Below are 18197 nucleotides of genomic sequence, written 5' to 3' on the forward strand. Positions count from 1 at the left end.
AATTAATTAACAATTAACAATTAATCACGATTAACTATAGAACTTCAGCGATTAATCGCGATTAAAAAAAAAATGAATCGTTTGACAGCCCTAGTTTTTTTTTTTTTTTACAAATTGGCTGATATGTATTTGCTAATAATATGTTGGATTCATGTTAAGAAATTTTAGTTTTTGAAAAAAACTTTCAAAAACTTAATAATTTGGTGACCCCGCTGCAGTAACTCTTCTGTTGAAGATCTCTGATCTAGACAGTAGAAATAGTGCCATGAATGTTTGACTGAATTCTGTTTTTAGTTTTCCATTCTTTACTTCATGTGACTAATCGTTGTTGAGCAGCTGCAACTTTAGACCTTGGATGTGATGAAATGTAAAGTCTGTTGAGCAAAGTTCTCTTCCATTTCCTTAGCAATTAACTGACTTTGTTGCTCATAAGCCAGTTATTTTATTTTCTATAACATTTCATGCCTTTTTATTATAATAATTATTCCAATATAATGGTAAATAGAAACCAGACATTGCAATCTTCATTCTCTTCTCCAAAAATGAAATAGAAGGATGAATCACCCCAGATTGAGGACTGGGTTTTCATTTATTAGAGTTTTTTTTCTTCTTGTCTGGTTATAAAAAATGGCATTGGAATCTGGGTCAATCTGTCTGTCTCATCAGTGGATGAATGCATTTTCATAGCTCTAATACCCTTTTGGTATTATGAGAATTAAGTCACACAGGGCACTAAATACAGATGCAGATTAATTTTTAATCACAAAATATAAGGGGGAAGTTACATTCATGTGGAACACAATTACATAGCATATAGGGTGATATGTTGTTGAGCCAGATTTGTTGTATTTCAACAGTTTGGCCTTCACAGTACACATGCAAAAAAGAAAAATATTTGTCTCCCCTGAAATCTTATCAAATGTTGAGGGAGCACATTTCAAATACATTGTCATGTAGGGACTTATTTTTTGCAGTCATTTTCATAAAATACTGATCAAGTTAAAGGATATCTAAATAGTTATTCTGAGTATTCCATCATGCTGAAAATTATTTAGGAAATGTACACAACACGTTATACCTCAGAACATATTCCATGGGGGTTGGGCATTCAAGTCACTACTGGCAGGAGGCCAATATTCAGTTTAATGAATCACTGAATGCTGAGAATGCTGTACATTTCAGCAAATTAGTTTTGTAATAAACAACAATTTCTTTTTGTGTAAGGTATTTCAATTACTTTTTAATCAGCACTTCCAAACTTGTATGTAAATTATGAGTCATTTTAAATCCAATGTTGATCATGCAATGAAACATTTAATGTGGTATTTTAGTGCAATGACATAGCTTAAATCAAATCTAATTACTATAGAATTCTGGCTGGCAAGGGATGATTGGTCCATGCACTGTATACATTGGTATATAGAACAGATTCAACAGAGATAAAAGCACATTTCCACTTCCTGAATAGTAGTGAATTGAAGAAAAAAAAAAAAAAAAAAAAAACTCAACCCTTCATTATACTCCACATGTAATGTCATACCTGGAAAAGTTTACAATACACAGTAATATGTAGCTATATCAATCTCTAAGTGCAATCTACTTTGGCACAGTTTCAGATATTAAGTCACTCACTTCATCATTTGTTGTAAACACACAAACTACCACAACAGGTCTAGTGACCTGCGTACGAAGGTGTCTATTTCACAAAGAACTGAAGATAAGCAGAGGTAGTTCTGGGCGATAAAACGATAACGGTATTTATCCCAATAGACTTCTTTCTTGAGGATTTGAAGAATCTGCGGTATTAAATGTATTGGTCATGCCCCAACAAAAGACCACAAACAGCTAACATCTGTCAAAGGTAATCCTTAACTCCATGGTTAGAGTACTCGTCTAACAATAGTGGAACATTTTTCTGAATTCAGTTTTTGTTGAAAGTTGAAAGTGTATTCTTGAGTGCAAACATAATATTTTCAAACATATCGCCCAGTACTGAGTAGAGTTAAAACAATTAGCTTATCCTCATCAAATCTCCTCCTTTATACTGTACAGTGCAGTCCACCAAGACACGTCTTTTCTACAGGGATTGCATGCATGGAGCTGGTGTAGACAAAAGAAAACAGTCAAGCATGTCGCATCATCCTTGCAGATTCACAGTATTCAGAGATGATGTCAAAGGGTTACTGAGTGATTTACAGTGTAGGTCCAGTGTTGTGTCGGCTGTGGTCTTCATCAAATTCAGTCAAACAGACCTTCGCTGGCCTTGTGCTTGCGCCCTTTTGATTATATCCTGGTACATCTTGGACCTGAGGAATCGTGGGTACGAGTCTTTCTCCATGAGGCCGTAGACTTTAGCTTGGACTTCGTTGAGACTTGTTGGGGACGGATCCTCCAGACTCTGCTTGGTCTTTTCCCTGGTGCGGTAGTCAATGTTTACCTGCCAGGATAAGGAGAGCAAATACACATTGTTTAAAGGGGAAGGTCACTCATTTATATTAAATAATGTCATCATAGCATTTGTTCTGCATGCTCCACTTGACCATGATCATTTCATTAACCTTAACCAAGTAGTTTTGGCTGGCAAATCTTTACCAATCCTTAACCATAACAGTGGCAGATCGGAAAACACTTATTTGGTTCATTTGGGAAGGCAATGACAAATAACCTATTTTGAGGTTTAGTTCAGGGGACACGTTGCTGAGTCAGGAAACTAAAACAGGAAACAAGGCTAACAAACAAGCTGGTGGTGGGTTCATCACATTAGCCAAGAAACTAAAGGATTGGTGTTTATAAAAAGGTGACATTGGATTTTTATAAGCACTTAACCCTAATGAGCGTACTGTATGTCACAAGTACATTTAGGTAAACTTGTCACTCTTCTAGAGAATAAATTATGTGTATCTTTCTCAGTAAATAAACGTAGTCTTAAACCTTGATCCGAAACTTGTTCTCTAAAATGGACAGTGTTTACGGTTACCGACAAGCAGGCAACAAAGTCCCAGTTCACCCCTTTGGGAGGCTCGGGCATACATTCCGCGGACAGCTCTAGACTTGTACCAATCACGCAGCCACGGTGTTCTGTGCATTGTTGTGGACACATGCAGCCACTTTCCTGGAATTGCTTGAGCATCCATCTGCCAGGTGTCAACGGTGTGTCTGCCTGGCATACTCTGTGTGTAGGACGGCGGATTACACCCGCCAGTCCTCATCGGTATAGTGGCATGTGTCATGTAGTTCTCCAATGTAAGTGCCGTCCAGCAGAGGGTGCCATGTCATTTCTCTGACGTTCCATTGTTCCGACCTCTCAATAACCCGAAAAATTCCCTTTGTTTGACAGCCCACTAGTCTGATCCCACTATGGCCATGCCAAGACCCGCCCTTTAATAGCATTTATTGGCCAGGCGTCCATGCATACGCAAGGTAACGTGACCCCATTTGTACAGGTCCTATCCCCTGACCAATCGGCTATCCTAACCTTAACCACTCGAGGTCAAATGCCTAACCCCAACCAATCGAGCTACTTTGTAGGGCGGGTCTTAGTGTGGCCATAGTGGTATTCGTAATTTCGCCACGAAATTGGCGAAATTACGACGTCGGACTAGTGGGCTGTAGGACCAAAGGGAATTTTTTGGGTTATTGAGAGGTCGGAACAATGGAGTGTCGGAGAAATGGGCAGTCCCCCCAGCAGAGTGCCACGAACAAGAACTTAAAATGCAATTTGATAGTGCAAAGTTATCACTAGCAAGTTAATTAGCAGTTATGAAATGGATTGTATAGCCTATTTTTCTCTGATCATGCAACAAACTTGTAATACTTTTTTAAATAATATTGTTTTAACTATTAAAATCGGCCAAATTTGTATTGTCGGTTAACGGTTAAACGGTAGAACGGAAGACAAGTTCTCTCAGGTCCAGTGGCTGGGTCAGATTAGATTACTTTACTGAGGAGTGGAGACAGAAGTCCAAAAGACGCTGTTGAATTCTCTCTAACCACAAGGAGTTTTTGGCCAGGATTATTTTTACATGGTTCACAGGAAACAACGGAATAAACAAAAGCTGAGAAGACGTTCAACTACAAGTCTGTATGAGTAGATTTGCGTAGACTCAATACTGTCTGCACTAACTAATCAAAAGTGCTTTACTGTGAATCTCTGTTGGACCCAACGTGCTTTAAACAAAACCTCTCCCTCAGTGATCAAAGTGAAGTGCTGCATTTTAAACACTAAGCTAGAGAAAAGGCAGACAGACTTAATTAAATCGGAAGACACAAAAAGTTTGTTGATCAGGTAAAATAATAGGAATTTAATCAGTGAACAGGAAAGAGGATTAGGATTAGGATAAAATGAGACTAAAACTGTTAGATAATTCAATTTCTTCTACACATCTCTTGATTGATCATTAAGTAAAGGGAAGAACACAAACTTCAGTCACACACCTCTCTGGGCGCCTGAATATCAATGAACTCCTGAAAGATTTTGTTTGCTTTTGACACAAGCTTGGTTGAGCTTTTGATTTTTTTGTACTCCTCGCAGGCCATCCAAAACTCGATATTCTCGTCACTGAACTCCGTCTTGAGGTATGTCCGAAAGGCAGCGAGGCCATCTGGAAAGGACAAATGAATCAGACGGTAAGTGGAGGAGGTAAAACCAACAAAAACACTTCACAGACATGATTGATATTGCAGCGTAGCACTTGTTCCCGTACAGCAGGATGCTGGATGTTTTTCTATTTCAACATAGAGTATCTTGATCATGTGATAATCCCCTTCACCCTGTGTTATTATCCCAGCGCGTACACACTCTTGTTCCCAGAAGCGGCAAACCGCTCGTGATTAGAACACAAACAAATCAGAACAAAATACTCCCACAAAGGGGAAAAAAAAATTTTTTTTGCTGTCTTCATCAGTCAAGATAAGTGATTAATTAATGTGCTGCCCCCCATGATAACACAGAAGGGCATGTTTTTCTGTGGGCCTGTGTCGCATTGACATGTTATTTCCATGCCTTCATTACTGCTGTTTACCTAATAAAGCTATGCATGAGCAGAGGGGATGGTCCAACTGTGCATATTCAACAATATTTCTCACAAAGAAACACACACACTTTGGGAACAGGGCCCCCACCCCACACACACACACACACACACACACACACACACACACACACACACACACACACACGGCTTTTGTTTGAACAAGTCCCCAAATAACCGTGGTAACACAAAAGGAAAGAAGACTTTGAAGGCAATGGTCTACTTGAACTTTGGGGAAAGCATATGAAAGGATTTTTTGCTTAGAACACACACTTTGTGAAAAGCTCTGAGAGCACAGACCTCTGCTGAGGTGAATTTCTTGTCCACAAATTCATATGACCTTATTTCACATTTATGTTGTTAAACTTTATCCCGATATTTTAACTTGCACTATTTTATGTCTTATGTCTTAGATACTCATTTAGTTTGGTTGCACTTGTTATTTTTATACAAATTTAACGAGAGGGGAATTTAGAGGGAGTCTGAGACCATCTAGTATTGCATTAAAATTTGGAGAGGATGCAGATTACAGGTCAAAGGTTCCCAAGTATCTTATGGATCTGCATTGGCACCCAAAATAAAAACATCTTTGCCAAAAAAAACCCATCTAAACTTCAATTTAGTTTAAATTACAGATGTTCATTTCTATGGAATGCTTAGCCATCAGAGTTTTCAAAGCTAACACCTGTACAATTTAAGAAAGCTGCTTGTCTGTACATCAGTATCCCTATTGAATGTCTTTGTAAACAACCCATGTAATTGCTAATATTATTTAACCTTTTGTTACTTTACTTTTTGGCTTTTTATCCTCTCTCTCATTTCAGTATTTTAGTTTATTTCTATTTTAATTGGATTAAGCATTGGAAAGTACCCAAATTAAGCACTTGTGGTGTTTTTTGCCTCTCTCCATCACATCTTTTATTGATTATGTGTGTATTAATCTGTAGTATGTGTATATGTGTAAACCAATAAAATGAAAATATAAAAAAAAAGTGTTAGTTAAAAAGTCTCTGAGCATGGACACAGTTCTGTTAGCTTAGAAACTCTAAGTCAGTGCAACAGGGGAACTTAATGAACTGACAGCAGGCTGCCCAGACTCAAGCTTAAATACACCAGAGCAATTAGGAGCAGCTGGGAGCAATATGGACAATGCACGGCAGCTGGGGCTGAAACAATCAGTGGAGACCCATGCGGCACACTGGGACCATCCAAGATATTATTCAAAAAATATATTGTTGTTAAGCTTTGAACACTCCTGCTATGCTACATTCTGTTGACATTTTTATGAGTTGTCCCTATGGCTAACAACCTCACTAAAGTACAAACTGTAACCCTGATAAAATAATCTTGAAAAGCAAAGCATTGGTGCTTGTCAGCCTCACACAATGTTCTTGTGCTAACAAGACATTTAACAGCTGACACAGATATAGCACAAGTCAGGCCCCCAGCAAACATATAATCAGTTTTACACACTGGAGAATGATGCTAGAATGCAGTCAGGTCTAATTGTAATACATTATCCCACCTTTGAAATTAAATTAAGGTGAATGCAATATCCTATAAAGGAACAGTCAGTACTGTGTCCCTATTGCTTTGATATTACTTATGTAATGAACGTGTGTGTGTGTGTGTGTGTGTGTGTGTGTTTGTGTGTTCATGTACATGTTAGAGTTGACCTCTCTAATGCTTGGTCAATTGAAACAGGATACACAGCTCGATCACGCTTCCTCTGCCTGGGGAGGGCTCTATTCTTGGCTTTATAACAAACTTTATGTTTTCCATGGGTGACATAAGCGCTCCATTAGTTATGTCAACCAAAGGTGTTATGTCACAACCTCGATCTGTACAAAACAGATAATGTTCATGTAAGTGCAAGGTGTTTACAGCTTTCTTTCAGTCTAGGCTAGCTGTTTCTGATCCCTTTGTTAGTACAGTGTTGATATGGTCACTACAATCACTTTGATGACAGACCTGTGTGAAAAGTGGCGCATCCTATTTTTGCAAGCAACACTTTGAAACATAGCTGCGATTGAAAACAAAACTAGAGACTTTTTTGTCTTTTCTGCTTAAGTTAGGAGAAGAACTGACACTTATATATATAATAATAATAATAATAATAATAATAATAATAATACCCCAGGCGTCATTAAAACAATTCCACAGAAAATACACAGTTTGGGCCGTCAGAATATAGGCTACTATACTACATACTATACTAGAGATTAGATGGCGGAGTTGCGGAGACGCTGCGTGGCAGGGGCTGCCGACCTGCACTTCTTTTTACATCAAGAAGGCAGCTTATCGCATGGTAAAACACACTTGTTAGCAGCCACATCAACTTTATTCAGTACTGTTAAACGTTACAAACGCAAGATCTTGCAAAATATCCACAGTGTGCTCTTTACTCTGTTACTGCTGATCACTATCGCACTACCCATGCGAATCTACCTGTCTGGAGCTACACATACCGGCCATCTAAACTTCGGAAATCAGTGGAAACATCGGATGAACTGGGCCGGTGTAAACCGGGCTCCTTCCAACTACCCATTGAACACTGACGCCGTAAGCCTTCACTACAATCTGCTGGGCTTCTATACAGTTTACTCTTCCATGTTGTGTCACAGGCAGGCCATGGTAGGCCGAGGTAAACAAACCACCAAACCGCAGAGACTCACCACTCCGTCTCAAGGGATTCATGGCATTCTTCTACTACTGATGCTGGATTTAGGGATGTTCATCTAAATCCAGGCCCAGTTACTCCGGAGGCATCACAAAACATTGGTGCTGAGCTCCTTTCTGAATCCGAGGTAACATCTTCCTTGGAGGTGAGTGGAATATCTGTATCTATACCTGGTATAGATACCAGGTATAAACAGCGTGGTTTCAATCGCCAATGGTAACTGTGACTTTTTGAATAACACACAGCCGACACCTGAAGTGCTCAGTGGATATAACCTTACCTACAAGCTACCCGACGTGTCGGAATCCTGCAGTGATAAAGGAGCGATTCTCTTACTTTTTCCAGACTGTTAATCACGCAAAGGTCATATGGGATCTACAACTGAAACCCAGAGGACTTTTTAGTGGACACTTGAACGTCAGAAGTGTTGTTTCAAAGACTGAACAGTTGACTCATTTACTATTAAACTCCAACCTGGACTATCTATGTTTATCAGAGACGTGGCTACAACAGTCAACCCCAATTAATGTTTTCTCTGTACCTGGTTATCAGTGCTTCAGACGAGACAGATTTAGGGAGAGATGAGGAGGGGTATTGATATACGTCAAAGACGACATTAAATGTGAGAGCATTCTTTTCAAAGCAGCAGGCACACTGGAATACGTTGCTTTAAAAAAATGTATTATCCCAATAAATGTCTTTTATTCTAATAGGATTCTACAGACCTCCATCAGCAAATTACACTTTCTATGATGAACTCATTGATATGTTAAATGAGTGCAACCATAACAAAGAGCTTATTCTCATGGGTGACTTTAATTTAAACTGGGAAGACAAGGGGAAGAGGAAAAAATTTAAAACAATTACAGACAAATATAACTTTCAACAGCTGATTAAAGGCCCAACAAGGATTGCAAAGAATTCAAGTACGGTGTTGGATCTTGTCTTCTCCAGTAAACCAGAGAGGATAACAGAAAGCTACAATCTGATCACTGGGCTATCTGATCATAATCTAACATTAGTAGCAAGGAAATTAACTAAAAACAGATTTAGGAACACAACACCACACAGACATCATGTCTCATATACCTAAAAGTAAACAACCTGCATTTGACAGTGAGATCAGTGACTTGGTGGGGATGATATATTGTCCGCAGAAGATGTGGAACATGGCTGTGACCTATTTACAACAAAAAATGATTGATCTGTTAGAGAGAAGTTTATTGTTAAGGCCAAGAGAAAACACAGAGAGAGTTAATCTACCTTAGTTTAGTGACAACTTGTGGCAAATGATGAAGTGCTTTAAAAAAAGAAGAGACACAGATATTTTAATTTATAAAGGTTTGAGGAATAAAGTGGTTAAGGAATTGAGATTAGCCAAATCACGTTTTTATCTTCAAGAAATAAATGAGGCTAAATGCAATAGTAAAGAAATCTGGAAAAATATCAATAACCTCATAGGACGAGAACAACTTCACACAGGAGATATACAGCTCAGATTTCAGGGTAAGAAAACCGAAGAAAATGTTGCAATTGACCTCTCGCCGGCCCCTCCCCCAAAACGACCATTGTCCAATCACACATCATAGCAACCGTTACTATGTGAGCAGGTCCGACAAACATTGACTCCAAGCAAGATGGTGAAGCGGTGCGCCCACGGCGTTTGTAAATCGGACACTAGATACCCCGCGAGATTGTCGGGAGGAGTTGTGTTCTTTCCATTCCCAAAGCCGAAAACACAACGTGAGCGGTGCCTACAATGGATAAAACAGTGTGGACGGTCCCACTCCCAGTTAAATGTGTCGAACATTACGAAGCATAAATACGTCTGCTCAAAGGTAAGGCTAACAGCTAACTGTTACCGTGTTGTCTAGATCTACTAACTAGAGGCAAGAACACAAATTGGACCAAAGTTATGATTACCATGGATATCATTGCCAGAATGTTAACCTACTTTATTAGTTAACTTACATATTAGTTAACATGTTAGCTAACGCTAGCTACATTGCTAGCTGCTGTTGTGTTGGGTCTTTGAGCTCCCCAACTTTATTTGTCGTCAGTTTACAACAAAATCGAACATAACGCCCCAACAAGCAACTTTAAATAATTTTGTTTTTATCTTTCATGTAGCATTTTATGAACGGAAAACCTACCCCTGAGTTCCCCAATCCCGCATTTGAGGTACAGGTCATGGGGTTTCTCAGATTTCGCTTGAGACCAATAGTAGTCGTGTCTCCTTCATTGCGTATTTTTATATTTTGAATATATCCCTCCACTGCATACTGTAACCCCTTTTGCCTTGATCTGGAGGATATCGCAGAGGTATTGATCCCAAAAAGGTCACTGACACGCACGGGTATACCTCTTCCCGTCATGGCAATCTGTCACGCTGGTCGTGTTTGACCATTTGTTTGTCGGACATAGCAACAGTAACTAAGGGGGGCGGGGCTCGGCGAAAGGCTAATTGTCTCTATTTTTAATTATTTTTCTGTCAGTCCATGAGTTAGGAAATCACTTTAAGAAAAGAGAACTTACTATACACACTGATAAAGGCCAGGGTTTCAATCTGGTTACAACTAATGAAGGACAAGTTAAAAAGATCATCTGTTCTTTAAAGAATTCTAAAAGTAGATGCTTTTCACATGGACAGTATGTTCATTATGAAACATTTAGACACTTTAACTCCCAATCACACATTTAATTATCCTTTCAATTACACACAGTTGGTTTCCTGATAACTGGAAGCATGCAGTTATCTCACCCATCTTCAAATCTGGAAACCGCTATGAAGCAAGTAATTATAGACCGATAAGCATATTACCAGTACTGTCAAAGAGAAAGTTGTCATAGAGCAGCTGACAACCCATCTAAATAACTGCAACCCTGGCTTAAATTACATGCAATTTGGCTTCAGGAAGAATTATTGCACAGAAACAGCCGTTTTGCACTTCACAGAAAAATTAAGAACACAACTTGATAAGGGAGGAGTTGTTGCCGCTGTTTTCTTGGACTTGCGTAAAGCCTTTGATACAGTGAATCATGATGTCCTTATCTCCAAGCTTTCTTATTTAAATTTTTCAACACACACACAAACACACTCTCATCATATTTGTCAAATAGGATGCAGTGTGTTAGAATTAAAGATGCTCACTCCAGTTATATGAAAAACACAATAAGCATGCCTCAAGGATCTGTGTTATGTCCTTTACTTTTTAGTCTCTATATTAATGATCTTCCACAACACTGTCACGGAGTAGATATACAATTATATGCCGATGACACTGTTCTGTACACACATGCAAAAAACGCTCAGCTAGCAGCTGAGAAATTAACTCATGCCATGCAAGGTGTGGTTGAGTGGCTTGAACAATCTTGTCTTATTTGAATATCAGCAAGACAAATGGTATTTTCTTTTGTAAAACTAGGGGGAGGATTCCAACTGTAGACATCTTTATTAAAAATGAATCAATTTAAATATCTTGATATCATAATAACAAGGTCACATGAGACACAGCCATCTTCTAACCATATACATACTGGGAACTATATTCTCAGAAGGCGAAGCACTGCACCTTCTGCTACTTGGGCAGAGTGATTTGCTCGCAGCACCTGAGAAGCCCCGTGGTGAGGAGCAGAGAGTGCAACGGTGCTTTTCAGGTGTTGCGCTAATCACTCCGCCCAAGTAGCAGTGCTTCGCCCTCTGAGAAAATAGTTCCCAGTATGTATACGGTTAGAAGATGGCTGCGTTAAAGAGAGAGAGAAAAAAGAGAGCTAATTCTGGGGGATATGGCAAATAAGCTAAAGTCCCAATAGTCGACGTGTTCCTTTAAGGCGAGCTCACACTTGGCCCAGTTGCCCCTCCCCACTCCCCTGCTGGCTAAAACATTCAGGGCCAGAGCACGCCTATGCCATTACATTGCGGGACTCTCCAATTACAGTGCCCCTTCATCTGTAAGGTAAGAGCCAGACCGGGCAAGTTTAGCGATCACACTGATGTGTACCATGCCCAAGTCCAACCAAACTGTGCCCCGGCCCACCTCTTTCAAGCAGGCACAGGTTAGTGTACCATGCTCAGGCAAGGGTTAGCGCACCATGCCTGGGCACGGTATGGAGCAATCACACTAGTCAAACAAAACAGACTTTCGGGTCAAACGTGCTTGGGCATGGTTTAACTGGGCCAAGTGTGAGTATGCCCTTAGTCTCCTTGCTAAATATTTTCTTCTACAGTTTACATTTCCTTGCCTTCCGGGGTTCAGTAAAACAGGCATCTTGAAAGGCAAAGAGTTCTTTTCATATCAGTCAAAGGAGCTTGAGTGTGTACCAAGGTTATAATCGTCAACAAAAACAAACAAAATAACAAAACCTAGGTGGGAAAAAACATTGTCATTAACTGAAATAAAAATAAAAACGAGGCATAAAATAAACAACCATAACTAACGAAAAACTGTACTGTCCGTTTCCAAAACTAACTAAAATAAAATTAAAGTAAATGTCCTTAGTTTTCGTCTTTGTCAATGTCCTTCATAGAGCAAATATATCTTTCAGAGTTGACATTTCCGGCCACAGACCATAGACATATATACAGTTTCCGATATTCCATGGCAAATTGAACACAGCATAGTCCATGGCGGTACCGAAAGTCTAAAGAAAGCGTCCTATTTGATTGACTTATGTGTGTCAGATAAAAGCAAGTGCCTTGCAATGGAAGGTGGTAAAATATGTGGACAATTTATTACAGGGAAAAATCCCATGAATTTGAAAGTACATTTGAGAAGCGCGCACAAGGAGACTAACCTAGCTAGAAGACTAAAACTAACACTAAAACTAATAAAAACTAAACTAAAACTAAGTATTTTCAAAAAATAAAAACTAAACTAAACTAGCAAATCCGCTTTAAAAACTAATTAAACTGAATTTGAAAACAAAAAGTCAAAACAAAGTAAAAATAAAGACTAATGCAAAACTATAATAACCTTCGTGTGTACTGAGTGTTTTTGGTGATTTGAATAAAGTGTACGTGCTCTGAATCCACTTGTGTTTTCTTTAATTTGTCAGCTCGGTGAATGCGATGTCGCTGAATCGTACGTCACATAGCTTGTTAGCAATTAGAAAATAAACACATGGCCTGTTTATGCAGATGGATTTGTGTGAGTGAGTCTGTGCCAGTGTGTGTTTGGTCCATGGGGAAGGTCACAGACAAGTATGTGACTCATTATGTGGTAAGGAGCCCTCACAACACAGAAATGGATGACTTACATAAAATGGGCTTGGAGTGGGGGGGGGGGGGGGGACTTGTGCTGAGTGAAAAAAATAGAAACTAGTGAATCAAATAAACAGGATAGGACTATTTTACAGCTACATTTAAGTGGCTTTTATTTTCTTAATGCTGGCGGTATGTGACTTGTGCAGTGGGGACTGTTGAAAAATAGAAAATGGCCACTTACATTTGTGAGAAAGGAGATGATGAAACGATTCTGACCATCGAACAACCTCATCCGTTGATACTCTGATGCAGAGAAAGAGAAAGAAAAGATACTAACTACCAGCAGATTTCATGCATTTTTAACACAAGATGGTACTGTATGTATTATTGAAGGGCAGCTGAGTTTGATGTATGATTTATCCTCTGCTCACAGCAGTTCTTCGGCTCCAGGCCGTAAAGTAATTGTAATATCTTACTCCATTTACAGAATGTTGATACAAGGTAAGATAAGGCATAGAAGAACAATAGCTGAACTTTTTTCCACATTTTAATGCTCTTTTATGAAGTGGTGAAAATATGATGGGATAACACACTCTATTGGATATTAAAGGGATACATTAACATTATTGTACCACTCTACCTTTCAGATTGTATCTAGTTTTTGTGTTGTATCTATTTATGAAACACATCATTGTGAACATAAAAGCTCAATAACAAAATTAAAACCTTAAAAATGACACAAGTTTCTCTGTAAAGTTATGATATGCTTTTGTGTTTGAGCACCTTGCTGAGTTACTTTGTTTTGAAAAACACATTTTCTTGGAATATTTGATTTACCATCCATATATTATGCATAGAATGAAGTTTTTGCAAATTAAGGCATTAATAAGCCTAATGACTGGCCTCATTTGCACACATGGTTGTGCTTAATATATAATTTTGATTATGGCATTGCAGCTTAAGTTTAAACCAATTACTGTATATCATACTGAGACAATGTTTCTCAATTGGCATACGTTTGCAATGGTTAATTCTCAAGGCAAGAGCAAAAACCAACTCTGGAATTGCTAATCTATGTTGTTAGCATGTTGGCTGACAGGAGTGCAATACATTGCATTGAAAATCCCATTAAAATACTAAAATATTAAAGAAGTCTAAAGAAGACAGCTCCTTCAAGAGTTTGAACATTTTGAAAGTCATTTCATAACATGTTGAAAATTGAAAGCCAAGTGTGGTGTCTAGAGAGTTATTTAACACAACAGAAGCTTGGGTTTAAATTTGGTAAAAATGTCATCCCACAAAAGTAGGCAGAGGAGTTTTTGGCAGACTCACTTAGGACACCTGGCAGTAGTTTCGTGGGTAGGAGGCAGGAACTCGGAGAAGTCGCTGTAGGAGTCCGATTTGTTGGACAGGCAGCCTAGTCTGGTCTTCATGGTACTGATCCTGCTGGAAAAACATACAATACTTAATGTTTTCTTCTCACTGTATATCTCTGCATTCAGTTTAAACCCACGTGCAGATTCACACGTGGGTGCATGGATATGTTTGTCCCTACAAAAAATTGTCTTTTATTTCATTCCACTGAGAAGCAAGGTTGTGATCAGTACGTTTTTAAAAAAAAAAGAACCAGCTCCAAAAATATAGCTATGAAAAGTGCAACCCAAACACAGCTGGTAAGCAAATATGTTCAGTCAATTTGCCTGGATTTAATTCTAACTGTAAGCTCAGCACTATCAAAAACACTGCCACCATATTTTGATTGTTGCTAAGGTGGCTAATTGTATGTTTTATCTTCATGTAGTTGGGCTGCCCTAGCTATTTAGACTATGTATAAGTTGTTAAATGTTGTTGCAAGACATGATGAATAAACTGATTATTTAAGAAAGAAGATGCAGAGAGACAAGGCCAACTGATTGGACTTGATGTAGACAACAGGTGCAACTCCATATTCAAAAAGCTGACTCAGTATGGCTCTGCCTTATTCAGGAGGGAGCTTCAAACATCTGTGATACTGTATCCAAATTCACATTATGATAAGGTTTCTTGTTTGAGTGTAGTTTGCAGAGTTTAAGAAAATGTCTTACGTACAATTCATGGCTGCCACTGAGTTGTACGGAGACTGAGATGTGGAGGCAACACTGTCTCTAATAATCTCTCAAACATTGCATCTTGCATTAACTCAAAGTATGCTTTGTAGCTCTGTGTTTTATTTCTATAGATATCGTAGATACTCTGATCACAGTTATCATTGTGCTAGGATAGAATAAATAATACAAAAATGTTCTAGTTGGGTATGTTTATTTGTTCAGGCTGTTCTCATGAACCATTCATACATATACTGTAGCTATGAAAAGTAAAGCACTGTTATTATTGCATATATACTTTGCTGTATGCACCACATTGACCGCTGCTGTATAAGAGCACTCTTGGAAGAAACAGGTTTTTAACCCTGGGAGCGGAGTTACGGGGAGTGTTTTAATCCAAACCATAATCTTTTTTCTGAACTTAACTGTCGCTGCCGCATGACGCTTACTTCTTGTCGGCTAAATTGAACTGTAACGTCCGCTGAAACAACGCGCAGCTCACAGTGCTCTGTACCCAGCTCAAAGTCAGCTTTTGTTGGCTAAACTCAACTGGCAATGGCCACTGAAACAACCGGCAGCTCACAGTGCTTTGACGCTGGCTCCCAGTAACCTTTTGTCGGCAAACTTTTACTGTAAAGGTCATGTGACCGGTCATACGCATGGGTGTGCATTAGTTTTCGTACAATATAATACAAACCTGTTCATAAGAATGCGTCGTTGTTGGCTATGGATAATAGACAATTGCATATTTAGTGATAGTCTTTAAGATGTTCCTTAACAATGATGATGATTTTTTCTTAAACGGAGATTTGAATGCACCATATCCCCATCTCTCATCACGATATGTCCCATCTTATTTGTACACTGCCGCTGTCATGTACTAATTGGAAATGTTATCCCTCTGGGACACATGGGTCACTCCAGATGGGACACGGTCTTAAAGATGCTCCATCGAAGGCCAAACCTTTGTGTAAAAGTAGGTCTATTTCACAGGAAACATTAATGCAAACCTTTGGATGGAAAGACTTAAAGTCTTAATACATTCAGGTAAAATCCTCCAAGCTTCTCTCTTAAATGTAAAGGCCCATGGCAGGAAATTGGGGACTACACAATGACTAAATGAATGAATGAATTGCTTTTGATTTCCTTTATCCTTTTACAATAAACCAGGTGCTGGAGAGGAGGCTCCGACTGATTGTCAGACCTCAGATTCAGGAGAAATTATGCTACATTAGCATGATGCTTGGCTTTTACATATATATTTATAACCTTTATTTAATCAGGCATTGAGATCAAGATCTCTTTTAAGAGACCAGAGAGGAAGAAAAACAAATGTAGCTAGACAAAACAAAATGACAAATACATACAACAAACATAACCAGATAAACAAAAGAACATGAGATGCAAAGAACAAATATGCAGACATAACAAAAGCACATACAGCATCAGTGACAAGCACTAACATGATGATTAACTGTACTAATTCTCCTGTCCTCAAGACACAAACATTCTTCATTTCAATATAAGAAACCCATTTTTTTTATCTTAGTGACAGGTCTGTTGTGTATAAGTCTCCAGAGTTATCTAATGGGCGATGACAAGTTCAACTAAAACAACATGTATTTGTTCTTTTCACTCATCCAACCTTCCATTTGTCCATTCACACTTAAGTATTCCTCTTTAGTGTCTCTTGGATGGTATCAGTGCAGTAGTAGAGCTGGAGCAGTGGATTGTTTTGATACTTGGACCATGAATTGGGAACATTGCATGAAATGTACTGTTCATTAGCCACCCGGAAGCTATTTGCTGGAATTAAGTCCAAGGCTCTCTGAAATTTCACTTTGTGTCCTCCATCCACCTCTGACAGTTTGTTTTTTTTATTTTGTTTTGTGTGTGTGTGCGTGCGTGTGTGTGTGCGCGTGCGTGCGTGCGTGCGTGCGTGCGTGTGTGAGAGAGAGAAACAGCATGTGCATTAGTGTTTTGGTTGGACTAATATATCAGGTTTCTGATATTGCCTTTCAATGAAAATTGGATGACAGTCTGCTTTCATCAGAGTACATACATGAGTTTTTGCATAGAGAACATCGGTTTAAAAATAAACATGAACGAATCCTGCCACACTCAGTGAGGAGTGTTTCTCTGGGTTTTAGTAGAGAGTTAACAGTTAACATGCTCTTTCAGGTTGCTTTTCTAACCAACTAGTAAAACACTGACGTTTTTACGGCTTATTTCGGAAGCACTGTAGATATAAAGCTGTCTGCCCCACAAACCCCCGTGTTACGTATCAGATGTTATAAAACAGATGCACTGGACTGGAGGGTAGTTTGTGTATCATCTATGTGAGTCATAATCTCACGGTGCACTTCATTTGGTAATGTATAGTTATTTTTTAGAGAAGATTGAGAAAATAATGAGCAGAGATATTTCAGTTGTATAGCAGACTATGTTTAGACCATGAATTTAAAGTTCACCAGTTAGGGCTGAGCTCATCTCAGTCAGATTCCATTACTGAGTTATGCTTTGTAGGCTCCTCTTTCTTTCAAACTGTGCCATTGTGTAGGCACCCCCATTCATGGATTGGATAATTAGATAGAGTGATAATAAGTAAAAATTAGAGGTTATTTCATGCAGATAGTGTCTGCAGTCACTAGTAGTCTCAGACTACAATTAGTGCTTTGTTTTTCATGTAAACACATATGTGGCATGAATTCAAATATTCAAATATTGGACTGCAGCTTTCATGCATTAATATTGGAAGTAGAAACCTGCCTTCAACAATGTAATATGCTCAAATTTGTATGTGTGTCAGCATGTGCCTCTCTCAGCAGAAAAAGGTCATCAAGTGAATTTGATAAGAAGAGATGTGGACATATTGATAAGTCTGTTTGGTGTGTGCCAAACTGTCATTAACATGATACTGTAGCAAACCTCGCTCATCGTGTCTCTTGACACATCTGCATCTCAATGACTGTTGTGAGCTGCATTCTTCATCGGCAGTGTGGTGCAGACACGTGCTGCCTCTGAGCTATTTATAAAAATGCCTGACAAATCCATGTAGTCAGGAGGACGCAGCGCATGTTCTATTCAGCCATGCATCAAGGCTGGCTCCTGGAGGAAAGAGGCTAAAAACGGCAACAGCCCTCTGATGTCTGAGATATACACAAGTACGCCGCATGAATCTAAAAATACAACATCCGCTA

At 38.9% G+C, this 18197-nt stretch overlaps 1 protein-coding gene and 1 long non-coding RNA gene across 3 annotated transcripts in view; one reads left to right on the forward strand and one right to left on the reverse strand.

The window, feature by feature from the left end:
* Positions 1–740: 740 nt before the first annotated feature.
* The window catches only part of LOC116038203 (regulator of G-protein signaling 8-like), a 28270-nt gene continuing 10813 nt past the window's right edge, over positions 741–18197 (reverse strand). The window contains exons 2-5 of one of the 2 annotated variants that reach the window (XM_031282444.2): positions 14246–14356; positions 13155–13216; positions 4435–4601; positions 741–2437 (exon numbers count right to left, since the gene is read on the reverse strand). In XM_031282444.2, the coding sequence (XP_031138304.1) occupies positions 2243–2437; positions 4435–4601; positions 13155–13216; positions 14246–14346 (525 nt within the window). In that variant the 5' untranslated portion in view covers positions 14347–14356 and the 3' untranslated portion in view covers positions 741–2242. Of the gene's footprint in view, positions 2438–4434; positions 4602–13154; positions 13217–14245; positions 14360–18197 lie in introns of both variants that reach the window. The other variant, XM_031282443.2, reaches the window with a different exon arrangement.
* LOC116038210 lies at positions 10048–18111 on the forward strand. Its single transcript, XR_004898759.1, has 3 exons — positions 10048–10176; positions 10696–10697; positions 18098–18111. It is a non-coding gene; the product is annotated as an uncharacterized LOC116038210 (long non-coding RNA).

Source organism: Sander lucioperca, chromosome 11 (assembly GCF_008315115.2).
Source record: "Sander lucioperca isolate FBNREF2018 chromosome 11, SLUC_FBN_1.2, whole genome shotgun sequence".
NCBI classification, from domain to species: Eukaryota; Metazoa; Chordata; class Actinopteri; order Perciformes; family Percidae; genus Sander; species Sander lucioperca.